The sequence below is a fragment of the Notamacropus eugenii genome, chromosome 1 (genome assembly GCF_028372415.1).
Source record: "Notamacropus eugenii isolate mMacEug1 chromosome 1, mMacEug1.pri_v2, whole genome shotgun sequence".
NCBI lineage: Eukaryota > Metazoa > Chordata > Mammalia > Diprotodontia > Macropodidae > Notamacropus > Notamacropus eugenii.
Window position 1 is genome coordinate 211,267,427 of NC_092872.1, and position 25,755 is coordinate 211,293,181.

General features: G+C 39.5%; 1 protein-coding gene and 2 pseudogenes across 1 annotated transcript; 1 reads left to right on the forward strand and 2 right to left on the reverse strand.

Moving 5' to 3' along the window:
* LOC140515177 (cytochrome P450 2C19-like) overlaps window positions 1–15,530 on the forward strand; it is a 34,479-nt pseudogene extending 18,949 nt beyond the window's left edge.
* LOC140515162 (sorting nexin-4 pseudogene) lies at window positions 299–1,908 on the reverse strand (annotated as a pseudogene).
* Window positions 7,604–10,413, reverse strand: LOC140515168 (protein PRRC1-like). Its single transcript, XM_072625722.1, has one exon. The coding sequence runs from the start codon at window positions 10,095–10,097 to the stop codon at window positions 8,751–8,753; it is 1,347 nt and encodes a 448-aa protein (XP_072481823.1). The 5' UTR covers window positions 10,098–10,413; the 3' UTR covers window positions 7,604–8,750.
* Window positions 15,531–25,755: the final 10,225 nt, after the last annotated feature.

Genomic DNA, 25,755 nt, shown 5'->3' on the forward strand with positions numbered 1-25,755 from the left:
GAAGGCATTTTCTAGTGTATGCATACATTACTCACAGGGGTGCTGAGGAGGTATGGGTGGAATAGCTTAGATTTCACACTAAGTTTCTGCTGAGCTTTTGTCAAAGCAAATAGCTCAGCTATAAGGCAAGTAAAAATCATCCCCACAGCATTCTAGTGAGTTTCCACTTGGCCATCTTTTCTGAGTGAACCTCAAGAATATAATCTTAAGTAAAAACTCTAAATAATTTAATACATTTATAGAGAGAACATGGGCTGAAAGGACATATAAACATGACCTAACAATGGGACTTTTACATGTTCAGAATCCTCTCAAACAACACCAAATGATTTTGGGGGATCACCATAAATTCTTAATTTCTATGTTAATCTTCATTAAAACATCTCTCCTTTTTGTGCTATTCTAACAACTACAATCAGCATAAAGAACACTGCATTTACTCAAATGATTAAATTGTAAATTTCTGTGTATACCAGGTAGCAACTTAAATCTCCATTGTGTACTTGTGCTTCTGTTCTGGGGCACTTAAGTGAAGAGGAATTCATTTCTATTAGGATTACATTTTGCTGAAACATTCTTTAGCATTGGTCCACACTTGAATTCCCTTTTTGCACATATTAATCTGCATAACTGCATAGCATATGAGAGCCTCCTTTAAATCATGGTTCTTTTGCTCTTTGAAGCGTTCAATATCTGCCCAAGCAGCTTTCACAAATTCTCTGCCTTCCAGATTTTTAGACTTCAGTTGTTGTTCTTCATTTATTTGTTCCTCTAGCACCTTTATTCTGGCTTCTCTTTGCTCTGGAGTTTCTTGACCGAACAGCTTACTAGTCATTCCTTTCAGAAAGAATGTCCTCACAGTCCCTGTTGCAAGTTCCTCACACTGTTGTTTTTTGGATGCCAGATCCTGAGCAGCCATCTCCAAGTCATACTGCATTAGTTCATGTTTCCAACAAACTGCTCTTAATGCTTCTGCATAGAAAAGATATTCCTTTAGTTGATCTGCATAATGCTCCTCTTCTTCTAAAATATCATCAATAGAACATATACATCCATATGATGTCCTGCACTCTGTAGTCCATCTCCCATTTCTTTTTCTATGGCACTCCATTCACTGAAAACTCTTCCATAATTTCCATGAACTTTATAGACACCATACAGTCGGTCTGCTACTCTGGCTCTGACTCGAAGAAGGTGTGAGATGACAGATTGTAGTTCATCACCATAATGTTTTAGCTCAGTAAATCTCGTCTGGGTTTTTCACTCCGAATGTTGCATTAAGAGCTTTTAACCTGGAGTCTGCCTTTAGCTGGAACCCTGTTTCATTCACTGTCTCCTTCCAGTTATTTTCCTGTGTCAAAAACAAATAGAAGATTTTGTCTTCAGAAAGGACAGAATGCGAAGCCACTCTCAAAAGAAAGTTTTCCAAACCAATTCTTCAACTTTCCACAAAATCAGGATCCATGTTGTCTGCAAAGAGTTTATGCCAAACAAATTCTGCCCTATTTTGAGGCAGAGGTGGGACAACAATATGCAGATAGTAAAGTAGCAAACAGTTTCTCAATAATCAAATTCGCTATACCGTCTCCAAAGAGAGTCTGTAAGAACACTCTGGCCATCACTTGGTTCAACTGATCTTGTCTCAATGTGGTAAGCTGTATAAATTTCTTCCATGTTCATGGCATTTCTTCCAGTCCTTTTTTCTGCTTCTGAAACAGTAATTTCAATTTTCTTCGACCAAAAACTACCTTCTGTCATCGTGGCATCCCCGGAGCCTGCAAGCAGGCCCTTGGCCCCGCATCCGATCCCTGCCTCTTGCTCATCCCCTGCCACCACCAAGTCAGCGTCCAGGCCCCCTAGGGGCTTGGCCAGAAGCCCCTGCGGCAGCTCGGGTGCTCCCTGCTCCATGGCCTGGAATTTCTAACCCAACAGAAAGAAGGAAGCACATATAAGGAGAACAGAATAATTATCAGGAATGTTTAAGGAAAAACAAAATAGCTTATAAACTGAAGATATAAGTGATGCAGGAATTTGGAGTTAGCAAGAAATATAATATTTGGGGAGGGTTAACATAAGATTTCCTCCTGGAAGAGTTAGGTTTTGATCTGGGTCTTTTGATTGTTTATTTATTTATTTTTAGTTTTCAGGATTCATTTCCATAAAATTTTGAGTTTCAAATTTTCTCCCCATCTCTCCGCTCCCCCCACCCCAAAATGCCATGCATTCTGATTACCCCTTCCCCCAATCTTCCTTCCCTTCTATGACACTCCTCCCTTTGCTTATCCCCATCTTCTCTCTTTTCTGGTAGGGCAAGATAGATTTCTATACCCCGTTACTTGTATGTCTTATTTCCCAGTTGCATGCAAAACCAATTCTCAACATTCATTCCTAAAAAACTTTGAGTTCCAACTTCTCTCCCTCTCTCCCTCCCTATCCCCACTGAGAAGGCATGCAGTTCAACATAGACTATATATGTGTAGTTTTGCAGAAGACTTCCATAATAGTCATGCTGTGAAAGACTAACTGTATTTTCCTCCATCCTATCCTGCCCCCCATTTATTCTATTCTCTCTTTAGACCTTTTCCCTCCCCAAAAGTGTTTACTTCTAGTTACTCCCTCCTCCCATTTGCCCTCAATTCTATCATCCCCCTCACCCTACTTGTCTGCTTTTCCCCTACTTTCCTGTAGTGTAAGATAGATTTTCATTCCAAATTGAGTATGTTATTCTCTCCTTGTCATATGTGAAGAGAGTAGGCTTATCTTTTCCCTCTCACCTCCTCCCTTTTCTCCTCCATTGAAAAAGCTTTTTCTTGCCTCTTTTATGAGAGATAACCTGCGCCATTCCATTTCTCCCTTTCTCCTCCCAATATATTCCTCTCTCATTCCTTAATTTTATTTTTTTAGGTATCATCCCTTCCTATTCAACCCATCCTGTGCTCTCTGTCTATATATATATATATAATCCCTTCAACTACCCAAATACTGAGAAAAGTTTCAAGAGTTGCAAATATTATCTTTCCATGTAGGAATGTAAACAGTTCAACTTTAGTAAGTCCCTTGGGATTTTTCTTTCCTGTTTACCTTTTCATGCTTTCCTTGATTCTTGTGTTTGAAAGTCAGATTTTCTATTCAGCTCTGGTCTTTTCATCAAGAATGCTTGAAAGTCCTCTATTTCCTTGAATGACCATTTTTTCCCCGGAAGTATTATACTCAGTTTTTCTGAGTAGGTGATTCTTGGTTTTAATCCTAGTTCATTTGATTTCTGGAATATCATATTCCAAGTCCTTTGATCTCTTAATGTAGAAGTTGGAAGATCTTATGTTATCCTGATTGTATTTCCACAATACTCATATTGTTTCTTTCCAGCTGCTTGCAATATTTCCTCCTTCACCTGGGAACTCTGGAATTTGCCTACAATATTCCTAAGAGTTTTTGGATCTCTTTCAAGAGGTGATTGGTGGATTCTTTCAATATTTATTTTACCCTCTGATTCTAGAATATCAGGGCAGTTTTCCTTGATAATTTCATGAAAGATGATGTCTAGGCTCTTTTTCTGATCTTGGCTTTCAGGTAGTCCCATAATTTTTAAATTATCTCTCCTGGATCTATTTTCTGGGTCAGTTGTTTTTCCAATGAGATATTTCACCTTATCTTCCATTTTTTCATTCTTTTGGTTTTGTTTTGTAATTTCTTGGTGTGCATTGTTCTTCCTCATCTGAAAAGATTGAAGAAAATACCTGTTCACCCAGAAAGTAGCCTTCTATAGTCTTATTTTTTCCCCCCTTTTGTGCATTTTCTCAGCCAGTTACTTAACTTTTGAGTCCTTTGTCAGGGATATACTCTGAGGACCTGTAAGTTCTCATTTCCTCCAAGGTGGCACAATCAAGGGAGAAGAGTTTACTCTTCTCTTGGCCTGTGCTCTTGTCTGTGAGCAACCACAAGCACTCTGTTCTGTCCAGGATCTGCAAGTAGAATTTCCTCTCCACAACCACCATACCAGCACTCCTCCTCCTCACCCCAGGGCCACCACTCAGGGCTGAGATCCAGATTAGTGGCTCAATTTCCCCAGAGGCCTCAGGCCGAGGGCTCCAAAAATGGACCCAGGTGCTACAGTTCCTGCTGCTAGCGTGACAGATGGAGTTCCCTTCTCATGCAGGTGAAAACACTTTCTCACTGACCTTTGAAGCTGTCTTTGGCATTTGTGGTTTGAGCAATCTGGGAACCACAGCTGCTGCTGGAGATTTTGCCCCTGAGGCCTGCTTTGATCCTGTCCCTGCTGGTGTCATGCGGCCAAGGCAGGGCTGTGCTCTGCTCCATGCCTGGTGCGATGATAGACCTTTCCTGTCAGCCTTCCAGGCTGTGTTGGGCTGGAAATCTCTTTTTCTCTGTCATTTTGTGGTTTCTTCTCCTCTTGAATTTGTTTAGAGTCATTTTTACAGGTATTTTATGGGCTATGGGGGTGGAGCTTCTACAGGTCTGTCTTTCTACTCCACCATCTTGGCTCCCTTGATCTGGGTCTTGAAGGAGGTCCTAGAGCTAGGCAGTTAGGAATAGACAGGACATTTCAGGATTGTGGAAAGACAGTGGGATACAGAGAACTTTAATCTCAGCAGTCTGATTGGAATGGAGGCACTGCTGTGTTAGGTGCTTGGGGGAAAGATGGTGGGTTTTACAGTCAAGATGGTGGAGTTAGAGGCTCCTAACTTTCCATCCTCTCCACAAAGAATTAAGTGCAAAACCAAAGGGAAGAAAAGTCACTGAAAAGTTAAAGAAAAAAAAGTCAACCAAATTATGCTAATATAATTCATATGAATTAAATGAAGCCCTGACAGTACCAAAAACATGGCAGAAGGTAAAAGATAGGCTGATAGACAACCTGAAATCAATCAATGACCCACTTAAAGGAATGAAGTGTACTCTGAGGTCACCGCCAATGGTTTTCTTACCAGATCAACCAGAAAACACATTAATTCAAAAAGACATTTAATTTAGCAGTATAGTAACATAACTGACAAGGAGAATCCTACGTTCTTCAGTCTGTGCACATAAGGGTATATTCTCCCATAGATTTCATCCCCATTGGTGGATGAGGGAATGTGGGAGAAGACAAAAATGTAGACCACAGTAAGAGATTTTTAGAACAATTACATACAATAGTCTCTTGTAATGCTCTCTGTTTAGTTTCTGAGAATCTTAAGAATGCCATATGTTTCCCCCCTCCCTCCATCACCCACAGTGGGAGTAGGCCTTGGTTGACTTGAACTTGAATTATGTCCTCTAGCACTTGCCTGGTATTCCTATGTTTCTACTTTCTTATCTTTAGTCTATATAGTATTTGTTATATATTCAGTCTCTGAACTTAGTGGTGACTTTTCCTTAATACCAACATCTCATGGTCAAGGGCAAAGCATTTAGCATTTCACTTTCTTCATTTGAAAAATGACAATAATTATGCGCTACTTCTGTCACAGCATTTGGATGAGGATAAAATGGAAAACTATACATGAACTCTTATTTTTCAAATTGTTATGTACATGTAAGCTGATAATTTGTTTCCTTCCTCAAATGCTAATTTAATAAATCCTGTTTATCTCACCCAGTCATATAGAGTAACAGGATTTATTAGCTTTGTAAGTCACGTGGAAAATGCAATCAATCATTTATGCAGTGCTTGTGTAATTGTTATTTAATCATTTCAGTCCTGTCTGACTCTTCATGACTCCATTTCAGATTTTCTTGACAAAGGTGCTAGAGTGGTTTTCCATTTCCTTCTCCAGTTTATTTTATAGATGAAGAACCTGAGGCAAACAGGGCTAAGTGACTTATCCAGGGACACACATCCAATAAGCGTCTGAGGTCAGATTTGAACTCAAGATGATGAATCTTCTTGAGTCTAGGTCCAGCAATCAATCTACTACACCACCTAACTGCTTATGTATATACACAGATATTATTGAAATATACTATATAGGTATAGATATCTTGAAAGATAGAATGATGTAGTACAGTTGTGTCAAGCATGAGTAGAAATGAATTCCAGTGGGCATCATATTGATTTAGAAAACCCACAAATTAACATTACCTATGTTGTATTGTATTTTTATTAATTTTGCTAAACATTTCCCAATTGCATTTTTATCTGGTTTGGGCCCTACAGTTTTGCTGGTTGCTTATGTCCTAAGGCCTGAGAGTTTGACACCCTTGATGTAGGAGAGAAAGAGCTGGTCCCAGAGCCAGGCAAAACTGAGTTTAAGTGCCCTCTCTGAAACAAAATGTCTTTGTGATCCTGGGCAAGCCACTTAACCTGACAGTGCCCTAGGACTTGAGAGTTTAAGTTTTTCAGAGAAAGTGTAGACTTGCATTGGCAGAGAGAATTTTTTTTTAATCTGGAAGTTTTCTGTGCCAATGAAATTGCAGCTCTCTCTCTCTCTCTCTCTCTCTCTCTCTCTCTCTCTCTCTCTCTCTCTCTCTCTCTCTCCGTCTCAACTCTCTCCATGTCTTTTTTTCTCTTTCTCCCATATGTATTATCTGAAATGACCACACCTCCTTGATAATTTCCAGCTTCTTGTTGCACTTTGGATTGTATTGTTCCAACTTAATTTACTTATAGGATCATAGATTTAGACCTGAAAGGGATCTTGGAGGTCAGTGAATCCAATCCCTTCATTTTGTGTATCAGGAAACTGAAACAAGAAAATATTAAATTTCTTGCCTAAAATCAAGATCAGAAGTCAGCTTACAGAGGTGGGTGGCACAATGGATAGAGCACTGCCCTTGAAGTCAGAAGGACCTGAGTTCAAATCTAGCCCAGATACTTGCTTGCTGTGTGACCCTGGGCAAGTCACTTAACACTGACTGCCTCCCCACAAAAATTTAAAAAAACAAAAGATCCCAGCTGGGATTCAAACCAAGGACCTCTGCCTCCAAATCCATCATGCTTTCCATTGTGCCCTATTGCCTCTCTTCCTTTCTAGTTAATCATACCAAATTATTCCTAGGAAAAACAACAACCACAGTCTGAATTTACCATTGAAAACTTGGTCTGTACTGCAAGTGATCTGTTTGCTGCAGGCACTGAGACAACAAGCACCACCCTGAGATATGGACTCCTGCTTCTCCTGAAACACCCTGAGATAACAGGTGGGATAGCAGGCTAACAACACACATCGGTAATTGATTAGCATGAGAGGGCTTCATGGTCTTTTGAGACTTTCCTTGGAAACTTTTCTATTGTCATTTCCTATTAAGTCATTACACATTCAAGTTTACTCATTCCTACTCCTCCACTACTACCTCCACCCTGCTTAGTTAAGTGGTATGTAATTGTGAGTTATTATTAGAGACAGGCATAGAGGTAGCGATAAGGATAGAGACTACAGCCCAGTGATAGCACTGGGCGAAGCTGAATGATTGAGAGGCACTAGTTCCTTATGGCTCATTGCTCCTGCTTGACCAGAGGAGGAGCTGGTGCACCTGAATTCCTGTCACTCATAGAGCTGGACAGGGCAGTACCTTGGGCCTATATTTGGTCCCACTGAGTTCTGGAACAGGACTGGACTGAGACTCTTCCTCATTTTCTTTTTCAAGTGCTGCTTGACCTGTATTTTTTTTTTTTTATTTCAAAAAATTCATTTATTTAATTTTGGTTTTATTATTGGTCAATAATGCCAAAATAGATTATTTGGGAAAAGGACAAATTACCGTGTACAAATATAATGGACTAACAAATTGCTTATAGTATAAAAAAGATCTTCTGAAAGTATCTAAAAAAGTAAAGGCAGAATGGTATGAGCTGAAAAGGTAGCATTTTAAAGCAAAACCAAAAAGTACTGTAATTATTTTTAAAAATACAAACACCAATCCTATAACAGTAAAATATTCCCTGCTCATCAAACATTTTATTGCAAATGGAAGGTGTAAGTGAAAGCAAAGAAAGAGCACGAAAATGATTGCCATATATTTGCACAGGAAGCAGTAGAATGGTCACCTATATAAGCACTGTGCAAGATGATTCTAGAAATGCTTCTGAATTACAGACAGGCAACTGTTTTCAGATACTGAGAAAATAAAGACTTGAAAAATCAAAGAGAATCTTGATGTTCAAGGGACAATTTATGATATGCCAAGATATGATATACACTGAAATAAAGTTGGATTTTTCTTTGCAAAGCTATGTTACACATGGTTATGTGAATCACTCTCAGCACAAAAAAAAACCTAATGTTTTATCAAATGTTCATGAAAATGTCATTTTCATGTGTCTAATGAAGAGTTACTGAGTATCAGTCCTGAGATTATACATAAATCAGATTTTTAAAAATTATGGGGAAAAGGGTTCTTTCTGAATTGAAATGAGAAATAAGCAATCTAACAGATAATAATAAACTCAGACACATAGAGTTAGAGCTGGGAGGGACTTTATAGCACTTTTTATCAACTGGCTATACCCTCTGGAGGAAAAAAAAAATCACCCAATTTAAACAAGTACATTAAATGTCTCAGCAAATAAATTCTCCTTTTACAAACTTAGTGCTATCAAATGTTATAAATGCTGTAGATCCTCATTTCTGAGAACTATTGATATGTGAAGTTAAGATTATTATATAACAAAATTACACTTGTTCTTTTTCTACGTGGAAAACCAGGTGAATTAGAAAACCTGCAGAAGTCAAAACTGTCCAACCAGATGATATGATCTCTTCCTTGATATGAAGCTATAGCAAAGTCTCTGTATCCCAGACGATCTTCTCTCAAGTGGTCCTGGGGGGCAAGTGTTGTTTATACATGCCTGCTATAGCTTTGGCAGCGCTGTAGATCATTTGTCGCCGAGACATGCCAGTAAAAGCAATATGCCAGTCAGTCCGGTTGACATGTACCAAGTTCTTCTCAAGCACTTCTCCCACAGTTACCAAAAGGCCTGACCATTTTAAATTATAGTCCTCGGGAGTGAGATTTTGAGCCTGCTGTACATATTCCAAAGGCACTGGTGTAGCTTGTGTAAATGTTTCTAGACGAATGTCATGGACAGGATCTTCAATGATCAAACAGCCAATGTCAAACCACCTGTCAGGAAGCAATTCAGCAATGAAATTTTCTACAGACACAGCAGGTTGCTTTTCATGAATCACACCAGTTCGACGTAAGTTGTCTATACGCTCTTGGGCCCCTTTTAGTCCAGCAGCATAGCCTACGGGTTGTGGCGCAATGTTAGACTGGCCAGCTTCTCCTGTAACCACAGCTAAACCAAAGACTTCCTGGAAGGCGTCTCGGACAGCAGCAATTTTGACCTCTTTGTTTGAGGTCACCACAATATCCAGTTCCCCTGCAGATTTGATGTACGGAGCCATGCCTGGGTCCAGCGTAGTAATCATGCTTTCTACTGAGTGTTTGGTTTTATCAAGCACGGATTTCACCATGGGATTCCCAGCCACACCCTTGATAAACCCCCAGATACCACCAGCAGATGATTCATTCTGCACCCGTGCCAGTCTAGGGTCTTCATGCTCCTCTGGAAAAGTGATAGCTGAGCCACTTCCAGTTCCCTGTGGCACAGTTGTCAAACTGGCTTGTTGAGAAATAGGAGCTGGCAACATACCTGTAACAGGAGATACAGAAAATGATGGCATCAAAGGTGTCTGGGGAGTTCTTCCTGCATGACCCCTTGTGATGTCATAGACTGAATCAAGAGAAAATCCTGATATTGGAGGACCCGTAGGAGGAGGGGAAATAACAGTGCTGGAAGCAGTGCTTGAAGGAAAATACGGAAATGGGGAGGGAACGTTACTACTGAAGGCTGTAGCCGTGGATGGGATTGAGCAGACAGGAAGTGGGGAAGCAGAGACAGAAGGTGAGATGGCAGAAACTGCTGAAGACGGCACAAAAGGCAAAGAGGCTGAATTCTTCATGGGAGTGAGTGATGGCACAGGTGTGGAGAATGTCTGTGGTGGGATCGATTGCATGGAGGGTGTGCTAGCTGAAGAAAATGACCTGGAAGAAGCTAGAGGGCCAGGTGTGGTGGATGCTGTAATTACTACACCTGCCGCCGCTGGGGGGGGAGTTCCAGGTGGCGTTGTCTCTATCCCACTCTCTTCCATCATTTTGCTTTGATGTCATATACTTGACCCTCGTCCGGCTCACCGTAGCCCCTGCTTATACTCCGGGGATGCTCCAGGACCTGTCTCCCACAGGACAAAATGCGAAGCTGGGAGGCGTCCGATCTGTCTCGTCCGGAAAGCAGCCTGGGGGTCACCTGCACAGGGAGGGTGGGGGGGTCACCTGCACGGGGGAGGTCACCTGAGGTGCGGGCGGCGCGAGTCGGGGGAGGGTCGGGGGGCAGAGCCGCTGCCCAGCCGGTTGCCCAGCCTGCCCCTGGTCTGGCGTGGGCGCCCGCAGCAGCCTCCTCCACTTCCAAAATGGCCCTGTATTTTTTTAAGGACAAGATGAGCCCATCCTGATGGCATGGGGCAGAGTGGCCTTAAGGGATTCTCAGTTGGTTCAAGTGATTAAAATGGAATTTTTATCTGTCTATCTATCTATCTGTCATCTATCATCTATCTATCTATCTGTCTGTCTGTCTGTCTGTCTATCATCTATCTATGAGAATGTGAGGGTCAAGTACATTATTTTCCAGTGTAGCTCTTGGTGAAAAATCAGAGGAAATATGAGAGAATGCAGTTTTTATCCCTACTTTTAAAATCAAGTTTTGTTCACATTGTGACAGGAAAAATTCATGAAGAAATTGATCGTGTGATTGGCCGAAATCGAAGTCCCTGCATGGAGGACAGAAACAAGATGCCTTACACCAATGCTGTGGTACATGAGATAGAGAGATATGTTGACTTCCTTCCTACCAATCTGCCCCGTGCAGTGACACAAGATGTTCAATTTAGACAATATCTCATACCCAAGGTCAGAAGTGGTTGTCTCTCTAACACAAGATTTTATACTCTCTCCCATTGAATTACAGAATCTTAGGGTTAGAAGGCACTTCAGGCCAACCTACATCCCTGAGAAGTGGTCACAGAATTTCAGAATTTGAAGGAATTTCAGTGGTCATATCATCCATCCTCAATCAGAAAAAGAATTCCATTTACTGTATGTTCACCTTGTAGCCATTCAGTCTTTACTATAGACTTTAAAGGAGGGGTAGCCACTTTTTGTTGTGGCATTCCATTCTAATCTTGGACAGCCCTAAATTGAGGGAATTTTTTTTTCTTGCATTAAGCTTAAGTTTGCAGTTTCTAACTTTAATATGTTACTTTTGGTTTTGTCCCCTGGAACAAAACAGAACAAAGTTACTTTACTTCCAAGCTGCCACTGAACTCCAATAATTACCTTTTGTATATGGTCAATCAGTTTTAAATTCTCCTGTTTTTATGATAGTCTAATCTGTAATATCCATCATTTTCAGAAGAAGTACATGAAAAACTTTGTAAAATACTTTGCTAAAATCTATGTAAATACTATCTACAGCCTTATCCTGTTCTACCAATTTATTAACACCCTTATAAAAAAGGAAATAATGATGATGCCTCTCCAGATCTTTGTGTCCACCACTTCCTTATCTAGAATCATTTCCTATACCTTCCTTGTCTAGATTAATTATCTCTTTAGAAATGTATTCTAGAGTCCAAGCAAATTGAAGTACACTTTTTTTCACTTTGCTTTTCTTGCACAGATGTCTAGGTGTTCTCTTATTTTCTCCTTATTTTTCTAGGGTATTAAATCCCTATTAGCCATATTTATTTATTTTGTCCTTTTCAGTTTAAAGCTCATTCCCTTGGTCAGAAAAGAAACCAGAAGCAAAAAAAAAATTGAGAAGTTCTGTAACTTCTCTTGTCACTTTTCATCCCCATCCTATAACCCTCTGAGTTGTGAAGTTATACTTTCTTTAATCCTCCTCTTTTCTATAATATTGTTTTAAAAACTCCGCTTGTTGCCAGTTGTTGGCCCCACTAGCCTCTGTTCATTCTGGTCTTTATCACATTCTTATGGAACTGTGACATTCATCTTTTACTCATCCTTGTCTTTGAAAAATCTAAGTTGGTTGGTGAGTTCCCTGTATTAATAATAGCTACTGTTCATAAAGTACTTTGAAGCTTGCTTTACATGGATTATCTTATTCACTCTTTACAGCAACTTTGTGGGAGTAGATGGCTTTATTATCCTCATTTTACAGGTGAGGAAACTCAGTCTTAGAGAACACCTAGCTTTCCTAGGGTGATGCATCTCCTAAATATCTGAATCAGGATTTGTACTAAGGCTTTCCTGACTTCAGGTCTTGCAGTCTCTCCACTGCACCATCTGGCTACCTTAGTCATTGGTATCTTTAGATAATGTTCCTTTTTCTTCCATCATCAGGTTTTTCTTTCCGTGTTCAGAAAAAAACTCTTGTCTCTCTTGGTGATAGTAATAATAGCTAGCATTATATTATTATGTTACATATTAATATAATGTTATATATGAATATATTACAAATATTCTCTTTTTATCCTCAAGACAACTCTGAAATGTAAGCACTATTATTTTTCTCATTTTACAGATGAGTAAACTGAGTCTGAGAGAGGGTAAGTGATTTGGCCAGAGTCACGCAGCTAGGGGGTATTTGAGGTCAGATCAGGCCATTCTAACTCCAAGTCCTGTGCTCTATGCATTGGGCCACTTAGTTGCCTCTGTTATAAAGTCTAAGATGGACTGGTCACATTCCCAAAAATTCTGCCCCCAAAAATCCATAAGTGTGCACGGAAGGTTTGCCAAGTGTGATAACATACTCTACAACACAGCATGATTCCTTTAGTGGAAGAATGTTGTGGCCACATTGATTCTGCAGATCTGCATTCACATCTTTGTTATCCAAGTTCCTCTGAGATGGTGAGAATTGAATCAGTAAAAGAATTTCCCTTTTTTTCTTCTGCTACATTTGCAGGATGAAATTATCATTAAGATCAGTCAAGGAATTATGAGCTGCTCTGTTTTTGACAGAAAGGAAATTTAAAGAACTGAATAAATAATTGAAGTCTTCCATCACTGCTATATTACGTCTAATGACTAGAGCTTATAATCTGTTTTCTGTATTCCTTGTCTATTTCTTCTTTCTGTCCAAGACTCATGACAATGTCACCCTAGATGTTGCCACCATTTCTCTTTACCTAGATGCGTCTCATCATTCTCCTTTCCTCTGCTTCCTATACCTCCTTAATATATACTACACCACCCTCTTTCTACTATCCTGTTTCTTTTGAGTAAGATATACTCTTTTCAGAGCTTCATTCTTGTTAAGGATCTCACCCTACCAATTCCTAGTTGTAATTTTGAAGTCAAATTTTCTTCCTTGTCTTAAAATCTCCAGTTCATCTTTTTTTATTAGACACTCTTTGAGCATTTCAAAAACCTTTTTCACTATATTTGTGAGAAATCAAAAGAATAATCTTTCCAGCCTTTGCTACATTCATCATTCTGTTCCTGGCTAGGAGTCTATCACTCCTATATTTTAATTCAGGTGTGGGTCAGAAATCCAAATCCCATTGTCAAACACCCTCTTACACCCATTTCTGAAATCTGCCTTTCCTTTCTGAACCTTTTGCTTCCACTTGAAGCCATAATGAATATACTACTTGTACTCCTGAGGACTTTAGTTTTTTTTTATCCTACATGTCAAAACCTGTGGAAATGCTTCCCATGTTCCTTATGGAATATATAATATTGCAGATTTTCTAATTTACTGTCAGCATAGGGGTTTAAAAAATATTGGCTCCTTCCATACTTAAAAATGCTGAGTTTTGACTAGATGATAGTCTAAGTTCTCTTTCCACTTTAATATTCTATGATTCTTATTTTCTAATAATTTGTTTGTATCTGCTCATTTCAGGGTACCAAAATAATACCAGTACTGTCTTCTGTTTTATATGATGATGAAGAGTTTCCCAATCCAGACAAGTTTGACCCAAGACACTTCCTGGATGCAAGTGGCAACTTTAAGAAGAGTGACTATTTCATACCTTTTTCAACAGGTAAGAAATTCATCTAAAGGTGAGAATCAAAGATGGATTGATAACTCAGAGGATTTGTGTTTTGATCCAGCTTTATTACTTATTACCTGTTCTACCTTGGTGAAATTATTTCATTTCTTTGGTTTTCCGTTACTTTATACGCCAAAAGATTGTGTTGGACTAGGTGACCCTTATGATCTAAGTTCGGAAACCAGGAAGTAGAATGGTGAAATAGTACATCATTCTTCTAATTCTTCTTCGGCCGTGGTTCATCAACTGCATCAGTTGGGTTTCAGGGTAATTATTTGAGGTTATTCCATGTGAGAGTGAGGACTGAGATAGTGGTCACACTGTTCTGCATCCAGAACCCAGAACTAAAGTCCTCTCTACCTCCCCATATTAAAATGTATCTTCGCAGTCATCCTCAACCGGCAGCTACTTCTCAGATAAAGTCTTCCAGGCTTTTATGCTAGCATAGTACAATCTTATATCTTATCAAGTCTAGGAAGGGTTATCTTGAAGTCCCTTTACTCAGGTACCATTATGACTAAAGACACTGAAGGTCTAATCTTAGAGTTTACTATGACTCCTGACTAGGACCAATATGTATGGAACCTCCTTTCTCAGTTATGTAGATTTTAATGTGAATCTATTGGTACAAAATTATAGATGATGGTCTGTCTTTTCCCTTCACCTTCAATTTTTTGGGGAACCTATTGGTTATCAGGTAATGGTGGTGATAGCCAAGTCTGGGGCTGATAGACATGAATGTGGCAGGCAGCAAACTGTCCCTGATGTTGTGGTGTCCAATGCCATGAACTGCTCAACTGGTACTGGTACTTGGGTTAGAGCTAAGAGAACAGTGAGTAGTTAAGACAAGTGACTGGAAGTCCATGAAATTAAGGGGTAGGTTCCAGAGGTGTTTTCTGTCCAGAATGGTGATAGAATGTTCCCAGTGGGAACTTTGATCATTCTTATGTCACCTTTCCCCATCACAGTCACTCTGGATAGCTATAGACTTAGTTCTGGAGATTACAAATGAGTCTTTGTTTTCTCAGTAGGGCAATGACTCCTTTTCTCTGAATGTAAATCCCAGGATTTATCTGGCTCAGCAGGATTAATTTAGAGAGAGAATATTGGAGGGGTCTTCCTTCTGTTCAGGAGGATCTGGGTCTTCAAAAGATTCAAGTACTAGGGACGAAAGGAATGGCATGTGATCTTTTACCTAATGCCCTTGAGTGTTAGTGGGCTCCCTATAAGTCTGAAGAAGTCTGAAGAAGTGGATTAGATGATTTAGAAGTCTATGAATAATAAATCCTTTTGTTTGTCTCTTTCAGGAAAGCAGATATGTGTTGGTGAGAGCCTGGCTCGGATGGAATTATTTCTGTTTTTTTACTACCATCTTACAGAATTTTACCTTGAAATCTCCTATTGACCCAAAAGATATTGACACAACCCCAATTGTCAGTGGATTTGGCAGACTACCTCCCTTCTATGAGCTCTGCTTTGTACCTTTCAAAAACATGTGAAGGACTGCTCCTAGTTCCAGCTGCTCTAGAGTCTCTTCATGGGCTATGTGCAAGGTGTATTCATTCCATGGCTTGGCAACAAAAGACCTCTATGATTTTCAGCCCAATATACCCTTCTAGCTTAGTCTAATACTCCCATTTCCCCCCAACATTCTCCAGAAATTCCCTATTCCTGGAATATTTCTTCTCTTCAACTCCAGTAATTGGAATCCTACCCATCTTTCAAATCACAGTTCCAATGCCATATCCCTGTGACCACTTTGGTACTTATTGTCTGTATTACACAATTTAAGTCTGAATCATCTACCCATCTTATGTTGTGTAGTGTTTCAGGATAACCTTTCCTAGACTTGTAGTGCTCCTCATGAAATCTTAAGCTTGTTATTAGTGGGGCCTTTATCCTATATTTATGTGTAATTCTTCACCACCAATGGCTTAGAAGCCCTTTTCTACTTCTTAAATATCTCAGTTCATACACTTCAACACATACTTATGTCCCACTCTGATGGTAGCTTAACTACAGATTGTAGAACAGACTGGAGTTAGGAAGACATTAGTTAAAATCCAGCCTAAGATGGCTTTAAGACTAGCTTTATGACCTTGAGCAAGTCGCTTCATCTCTGTTTGCTTAGTTGCTTTATCTGTAAAATGAGGATAATCATAACATCTATCTCCCAGAGTTGTTGTGAGGATCAAAGAAGTTGATAACTGTCAAGCATTTAGCACAGGATCTATATAATTGTTAGCTGCAAGCATGATTATTTTTACTTCAACAACAACTCCTCCTCTTCCTACCTCTACAACTATGTATTTTACCTGCCTACTCTACTTAAAAAGTATGTAGGTTAAAAAAAATACAGTACACATTTGAATAGTCCAGTTTGACTAAATTATAGAGTGCCTAGAGGATATTAATATGAGAATAGCCTGGAATGGAAGAGAGGCCTTGAATATCAGGAAGAAGAATTTGAACTTTACTCACTAAACAAGAAATGAACTGACTATTAACCTTATCTATACATAAAGAAGGTGAGTTAGACAGAATGTGAGGAATGTATTTTATGGGGGAGATGGCTTTTATAACAATACAAAGTCAAGGAGGCCAGGTTATTTCAGGACTTGGGGAAAGGAATTATTTGACACACATATTAAAACGATTGATTTAATGAATATAGTAGATAGGCTACTACAGATATTCAATTCTAATCAACTCTTCTTCTGCCTGAAGCATAGAGAGTTGTTCTGCTGGCAAATCTAATTCCTTCTGAGCCAAAGGCCAGGCTCCATGTTGCCTGTCCACTCTTTCTTGCCTATCCCTGTTGTAGTCTTCTAAAGGAAAAAGTGTCCAGAAATGCAATACCAACCAGTTCATATCACTAGTTGTAGAGGTAATGTCCTCAGGTGCTCATCTTCCAGAGATACAAGTATTTTTCAAAGCTTTATCATTACATTTACATCAATCTAGCTTCTTATTAAATTATGTCATCATCTTTAATACACAACAGTATCTGTTAACATATCAAGTAAAAAACACATCCAGTGTTCTCTCATTATTTGTATACAGATATAAAAGGGTGGCAAGGAAGACTCTTGACCATACCATATCACTGTTCCCATGCACTGATGGAGTCAGGGGAATAGGACACCAGTGAGAGAAGTTCAAACTCACCGAGGTCTGGAGGCAAGTTTTTTTATCCATGGAAACCTAGTATAATGACATTCTTTCACTTTTAAAGCTACCACATGAGCAGGATGCTGAAATTTCTTACTTTACAAAATGATACTGAGAAGGAATTCTTTCATTTACCCATCATGACTTCCAAAATACACATAAGTAGTCCAGTTTTCTTTTTGTCCATGAGTCTGGGAACTTAGGATTGACTATATGCAGAAGGACTTGCAAGTACTTAAAAGGTACAAAAAGCAAGAAAGCAATAAGATTACTTTCAGGAACCTCTGAAAAATGAGAATAGTTCTTCTGCTTTCAGCCACATTGTCAGTCTTGATTGATTCTAATCCTATTTGAGGAAAAGATGAAGATTTGAAGGGATAACTAATCTCCTAGCTTCTCACAGTGTCTGATATCTAACAAAATGCTTAATAAATACATTTTCATTCATTCATTCATTTTTTCATTCACTCATTCATTAAGACATTCAAAATCAAAGACCAACCCCCCTTTTCCCATTGGGATAATTTAAGTTGTATTTCTGTAGTACTTATGGTAAAAAATACTGGAAAACAATCTTAGAAGGGACCATAGGGTCAGTGTACTTGAACTTACACTATTTCATTATCATTTAACATTAGAAAACTTCCTCTAGTCTCAGCAGTATTTGAAAATATAAAGAAAACATTAAAGACCAATTATAAGGGACTCATTAAGGTCAAACTTTACTTCTTATGTATGAAAATATTATCAGTATTCTTAAAATGTCATTATTACTAAGTTAGTTTGAAAGAAAGATTGGGGCAAGTTGTGTATGATGGGGTGATTCTAAAAATAAAATTGAGTAGGAAAACGTAAAAAGGAAAAATTATCTCGAAAATGGGTCATGAAAGGAAAAACTGATACAGAAGAAATAGGTGGAAGTGGAGGTCTGGTAATGTTGGAATCTTGCTCTCATAGTATCTGGGTTGAAGAGGAAACAATGTGTACATCTGGGGGGTGTGTAGAAGTCTTCTGGACTTATAGAGAGAGGAGAAGACTGGGAGACAGGGTCAAGGAAGGACTTTTGGAAGGGTGTGTAGATTAAAATTTAGGAAAGTGGGCGGTAGGGGATAAAGGAGCAACTCCTAAAGGAATGTGTAGAATACAGAATAAGAGGGTAAGGGGAGAAGATAAGGTAACAAGGATACTCACAAATAGTAATTATAACTTTGAATGTGAATGGGTTAAATTCACTCATAAAATGGAAACTGATAGCAGAATGGATTAAAAATCAGAATCCAAGAATATGTTGTTTACAAGAAATACACATAAGAATGAGAGATACACACAGAGAGAACTAGAGAACTGGAGTAGAATTTATTATGTTTCAGGTGAAGACAGAGTTAGCAATCATGATCTCAGACAAAGTTATGGGTAAAATAGATTTCATTAAATGAGATAAATAGGGTAACTGCATTTTGATAAAAGATGCCATAGAAAATAAAGAAATATCAGTACTGAAACTATATGCATCAAATACTTTAACATCTAAATTTTTGAAAAAACCTTTAAATGAATTACAGATAGAGCTAGATAGTAGTACTATAATAATGGGAGACTTTAGCTTTCTCCTCTCACAACTAGAAATCTAGTAAAAAAAATAAATAAGAAAGAAGACAAGGAGGTGAATAGAATTTTAGATTAGCTAGAAATGATAGGTATCTCAAGAGACTTGAATGAAAATGGAAAGGAATATACTTTTTCTCAGCACTTCATGGTATCTTTATAATGATTGACCATATATTAGGACATAAAAATTTTATAGTTAGAAGCAGAAATACCAAAAATATTATTAGGAGTTATTTTACCCAATTATATGCCAATAAGTTTAATAATTTATGTGAAATGGAAAAATATTTACAAAAATATAAATTCCCTTGATTAGGAGAAGAGGAAATAGACCTATTTTAGAAAAAGAAATTGAACAGCCCATAAAAGAGCATCATAAGGAAAAAAGCACCAAGATCAAATGGATTTACAAGTGAATTTTATTAACATTTAAAGATCAACTAATTCCAACGTTAAGCAAACTATTGGAAATAATAGACAAAGAAGGGATACTACCAAACTTAATTTTTGATCATTTGAAGTTTTAATTTTTTAAATTAATTAATTAATTAATTTAACTTTTAACATTCATTTTCACAAAATTTTGGGTTCCAAATTTTGTCCCCATTTGTCCCCTCCCCCACCCCAAAGCACCAAGCATTCTAATTGCCCCTATCACCAATCTGCTCTCTCTTCTATCATCCCTCTCTGCCCTTGTCTCCATCTTCTCTTTTGTCCTGTAGGGCCAAATAACTTTCTATACCCCTTTACCTGTATTTCTTATTTCCTAGTGGCAAGAACAGTACTCGACAGTTGTTCCTAAAACTTTGAGTTCCAACTTCTCTTCCTCCCTCCCTCCCCACCCCTTCCCTTTGGAAGGCAAGCAATTCAATATAGGCCATATGTGTGTAGTTTTGCAAATGACTTCCATGATAGTCATGTTGTATGAGACTAACTATATTTCCCTCCATCCTATCCTGTCCCCCATTACTTCTATTCTCTCTTTTGATCCTGTCCCTTCCCATGAGTGTTGACCTCAAATTGCTCCCTCCTCCCCATGCCCTCCCTTCCATCCTCCCCCCCCCCCCCGCTTGTCCCCTTATCCCCGACTTTCCTGTATTGTAAGATAGGTTTTCATATCAAAATGAGTGTGCATTTTATTCCTTCCTTTAGTGGAATGTGATGAGAGTAAACTTCATGTTTTTCTCTCACCTCCCCTCTTTTTCCCTCCACTGAAAAGTCTTTTGCTTGCCTCTTTTATGAGAGATAATTTGCCCCATTCCATTTCTCCCTTTCTCCTCCCAATATATTTCTCTCTCACTGCTTGATTTCATTTTTTAAAGATATGGTCCCACCCTCTTCAATTCACTCTGTGCACTCTGTCTCTATGTGTGTGTGCGTGTGCGTGTGCATGTGTGTGTGTGTGTGTGTAATCCCACCCAGTACCCAGATACTGAATAGTTTCAAGAGTTACACATATTGTCTTTCCATGTAGGAATATAAACAGTTCAACTTTAGTAAGTCCCTTATGACTTCTCTTTGCTGTTTACCTTTTCATGCTTCTCTTCATTCTTGTGTTTGAAAGTTAAATTTTCTTTTCAGCTCTGGTCTTTTCATCAAGAATGCTTGAAAGTCCTCTATTTCATTGAAAGACCATTTTTTTCCCCTGAAGTATTATACTCCGTTTTGCTGGGTAGGTGATTCTTGGTTTTAGTCCTAGTTCTTTTGACTTCTGGAATATCCTATTCCATGCCCTTTGATCCCTTAATGTAGAAGCTGCTAGATCTTGTGTTATCCTGATTGTATTTCCACAATACTTGAATTGTTTCTTTCTAGCTGCTTGCAATATTTTCTCCTTGACCTGGGAACTCTGGAATTTGGCCACAATGTTCCTAGGAGTTTCTCTTTTTGGATCTCTGTCAGGAGGTGATCTGTGAATTCCTTGAATACTTATTTTGCCCTCTGGTTCTAGAATCTCAGGGCAGTTTTCCTTGATAATTTCATGAAAGATGATGTCTAGGCTCTTTTTTTGATCATAGCTTTCAGGTAGGCCCATAATTTTTAAATGGTCTCTCCTGGGTCTATTTTCCAGGTCATTTTTTTTTCCAATGAGATATTTCTCATTATCTCCCATTTTTTCATTCATTTGGTTTTGTTTTGTGATTTCTTGGTTTCTCATAAAGTCATTAGCCTCCATCTGTTCCATTCTAATTTTGAAAGAACTCTTTTCTTCAGTGAGCTTTTGAACCTGCTTTTCCATTTGGCTAATTCTGCTTTTGAAAGCATTCTTCTCCTTATTGGCTTTTTGAACCTCTTTTGCCAATTGAGTTAGCCTATTTTTCAAGGTGTTATTTTCTTCAGCATTTTTTTGGGTCTCCTTTAGGAGTTTTTCTTGTTTTTCATGCTTTACTTGCATGTCTATCATTTCTCTTCCCAATTTTTCCTCGACCTCTCTAACTTGATTTTCAAAATCCTTTTTGAGCTCTTCCATGGCCTGAGCCCGTTGAGTGGGCTGGGATACAGAAGTCTTGACTTCTGTGTCTTTCCCTGATGGTAAGCATTGTTCTTCCTCATCAGAAAGGAAGGGAGGAAGTACCTGTTCACCAAGAAAGTAACCTTCTATAGTCTTATTTTTTCCCCCTTTTCTGGGCATTTTCTTAGCCAGTGACTTGACTTCTGAATATTCTCTTCACACCCACTTCGCCTACAGATCTGCCTAGCCAGCGCTTGGGGTCTGAGATTCAAATGCTGCTTCCCAGCCTCAGGGCTTTGGGCGGGGGTGGGGCTGCTATTCAGTGTGAGATTAAGTTCAGGTGCTAGGGTGGGGGCAGGGCTGCCTCACGGGGCTCAGTTCCCTCAGAGGGTTTATGCAGAGACCTTCAACAATGGATCCAGGCTCCTGCCTGCTTGAGGAACCCAGGTCTGCTCCGGCCTCCGCTGCTGCCTCCTGAGGGGGCCTGATTTATGGGGGCACCCCAATCCCCTCTCAGCAAGCCGAGAAGACCCTCTCACCAACCTTTGGCGCCTGTGGGTTGAGGGACCTGCGCTGCCACTAGAGATTCTGTCCCTGAAGCCTGCTTGGATCTGCTCCTCTTGGTGCTGCATGGCCAAGGAAGGGCTGGGTTCTGCTCCTGTCTGGTGCACACCAGACATTTCCGGTCGGTTTTTCAGGTCTCTCTGGAACAGAAATCTCTTCCACTCCATTGTTCTGTGGTTTCTGTTGCTCTAGAATTTGTTGAGAGTTCTTTTTTGCAGGTATTTTATGGGCTGTGGGGTGAGAGCTTAGCATCTGTGCATCTTTCTCCTCTGCCATCTTGGCTCCTCCCCTCAAACTTTTTTTTTAAATGGGATTTTCATTTTGATTTTCTGTCATGGTGAGGCTGAAAAAATATCAGTATATATATGTATATATGTGTGTTGTTGTTTTTGTCCTTTGTTTTCAAAGATGACCATGATATCAGGGAAATGATGTGATTTGTAATTCACTTTGATTTGAATGAGGATGTGCCATGCAAGATCACCAGCTGCACTTTCTCCTCCACAGCCGTCTAGGTCCACTGACCAGATATTCATCAGGATGACTGGAGATGGCCCAGGATGCAATGGGAGTACCTGGCCCTTTTAGGCTAAGATCTTTTCAGGTACTCACTCAGAGTGAGGTAATGCCTATTCAGTGAATAGACCTTTTTAAAAAGTAGCCAAGGGATGGCCCCTTTAATTAGAAAAAGAAAAAGAAATCAAGGTGGAAGGGCAAGGCCCTCAGGGTTGCTGTTCCAAAGAGAAATAATTTCTACTGAGATTCATTCTAAGCCAGGAGGGTCCAAAAGTAGTCATTTATTGGAGCTTGGGCAGGGACCTTTTGTGGTCTAATCTACAGGCCTCAGAGTGAACTTGGTTTAAGGTTTTAGGAAAGAAACAAACAAAAACAAATAAAGAAAGAAAGAAAGAAAAGGAAGGAAGAAAAACAAAGATACATAAGAAGAAAGAAATACAGCCAGTAAACCCCAAATTAACTGGGCAGCTTCTGGCCACCAAAATTTAGCTTTCTTTGGAGAGGATAAGGAAAGGGAGAGGGAGAGGACGAGCTGAGCTATCGTCTAGATGGGTCCCTATTCAAGCAGCTCCGTCTAATCTTAGGTAGTGTTTGTCATTCATTTTCAAAGAGGACCAACACATCAGGGAAATGATGACATGACTTGCAGTGTGTGTGTGTATGTATGTATGTATGCATGTATGTTGCTTTCCAAAAAGGTTGACAGTCTGGGTATTTATTCCTCTTTTATTTCCCCTCCCAAGAGAAACATGTGGGTGGAACCAGTTCATAGTGCCATGTAACCACTCCTTGTTTGCCTAGTAACTCAGTAAAATTTAAGTAATAGCCTATACTTCTCCACATACTTTATAATTTGTTCATGTCGTCCAAGATTCTGTCCTGGACCACCTTCTTTCTCTATTTCACTTGGTAATTTCATCAGCTCCCCAGGGATTGACATCTCTAAGCAGATGATTGCTAATGTCAAGTCCAGGGCTAAACTTTCTCCTTCAGACTCTTCCAATTTCCCCAAATTCCATATGACTCTCTAGGCAACCATTTTGCCAGTCCCTAGATTTCTAACCTAGATGTCATATTATTCCTCATTTGCATTTAACTCCTATATGCAATCTGTTGCCAAGTCATTTTGATTCTTTCCACAATAGCTCTCATAGACCCTTTCTTTCCACCCTTACTAAGCTGTATTCTTAGCCTTGACTTTACACCATTACCTTTAATCCCTCAACCCTTCATTTTTTTCCCCCAGGCCATCACCCCTGCATTAACTGCACTCTTTTCTTTTACTCCATGTTGACCTCTTGGTAAACCATTTCAACCCTCGACCGTTGAGTCCCTAGCTCCTTTATTTGTTGGTTGTCTTTTGCCTTTTTTTGTGTCCCCAGCACTAAGCACCTGATACATAGTAGGTACTTAGTAAATATTGGATTGATTTTTGCTAAGCCTCAGCCTTGGTTCATTCTCACTACATCACTTTTGCTATTTCACATGGTGCTGCTGAATGAAGGGGGAGAAAATCACACGAACAGGTGCACGGCAATTTATGTTACATAACCTCATCTGGGCTAAGAAACGCATCTATATCACCTTTATCATATCACTACTCACATCCCACAGCAATTCTTCCAAACCTTTTCATCCCTCCTTTAATTTCCCATGGCTCCCTCTCCCTCCACTTTTCAGATGAGCATCTGGCCTCCTATTTTTACAGAAAACATTGAGGACATTCACCAACAGCTTCCTCCTCTCCTTTTCCTCAGCTCAATCAATAAACATTTGTTAGGTGCCTACTATGAGCCAGGAAGCATTGGGTTTGCAGAAAGTCAAAAGACAGTAGCTTCTCTCAAAGAGCTCATAATCCCATGGGGAAGTCAGTAAGCACATAAACATACAAACAAGTTATTCACAAGATAAATAGATAACAATTAACACAAAGAAGGCACTGGAATTAAGACGGAGACTGAAAGGCATTCTGTACATGATGGAATTTTACTTGGGACTTAAAGGAAGCCAGGGAAGTTAGCATAGTATCACTCACATGCCTTCTGCCACTAGCTTCTTCATCTCTGCCTCACATGAAGAAATGATCTCACTCCTTTGTAAAGCTAACTTGTCTTCACCTGCTTAAGTGATCTTTTCTCATCCCATCTCCTTCAATAGATTTCTACTTCTGTCATCTTCAATCTCTCCCACTGCATTGGAGCTTTCTCTACTACCTACAAACATGCCCATTTCTCTCTCTACCTGAAAAAATCCCCACTTGATTATTCCATCTAATGATCATCTTATGAGTCTCTTCCACCCTACGTGACAAAACTCCTTGAAAAAAATCTGTCTTTGGATGCCTCGCCTTTCTGTCCTCTCACTTTCTTCTTAACCTTTACAACCTGGCTTCCAACATCATCATTTCACCAAGATCACTCTCTCCAAAATAGCTGATGATCTCACTTGTCAAATCCAATGGCTTTTTCTCAATTCTAATTCTGAACATTTTTACATCTTTGAGCATCCTCTTCTACTTGATACTCTCTAGGATTTCAAGACACTATTCCTGGTTCTCCTATTAAACTGTCTCCTCCTCAGTCTCCTTCAATGTATCCTTTTCCTGGGAATGCCCTTTAAGTATAGGTGTCCCAGAGGGTTCTGTCAGGGCTGCTTCTCCATCTATACTATTTCACTTGGTGATCTCATCAGTTGCCATTGGTTTAATTACCATCTCTATGCTGATAATTCTCAAATTTACTATTCCACCCCAATCTGTCTGCTGACCTTCAGTCTCCCATGTCTCCTTGCCTTTCATATATCTTAATTGCAACATGTCCAAAATTGAACTCATTATCTTTTCCCCTAAGCCCTCCCCCTTCTTCTATCTTCCTTGTTATTGGAGAGGGCAACATCATTTTCCAAGCTCTCTACCTAGGTGCCATCCTGCTCTTTTCACTATCCCTCACCCCCTATTTAATCTGGTGCCAGGGACCATTTCACTTTTGCAACATATTTTGAATAGCCCCTCTTATTTCAGACACTGTCACCACTTGAGTGCAGGCCCTCACCACTTCATGCCTGGAGTATTGCAATAACCTGGATCTGCCTACCTCAGGTCTCTCCCTGCTCCAATCCATCCTACATTCAGTCACAAAAGTCATTTCCCTAAATTGCAAATGTGATTATGTCACCTCCCCCACTCAGAAAACTCCGGTGGCTCCCTATCCCCTCTAGGATCAAGTGCAAAATCCTTTGTTTGGCATTCAAGCCCTTCAAAACCTAATGCCTTCCTTCCTTTCCTGTCTTCTGACACCTTGTTCCTCACCATGTATTCTCGTACAGGGACACTGGCCTCTTGACTGCTCCACAAACAAACATGCTCCATCTCTTGTCTGGGTATTTTCCCTAGCTGTTCCCCATACCTACAATATTTTCCCTCGTCAT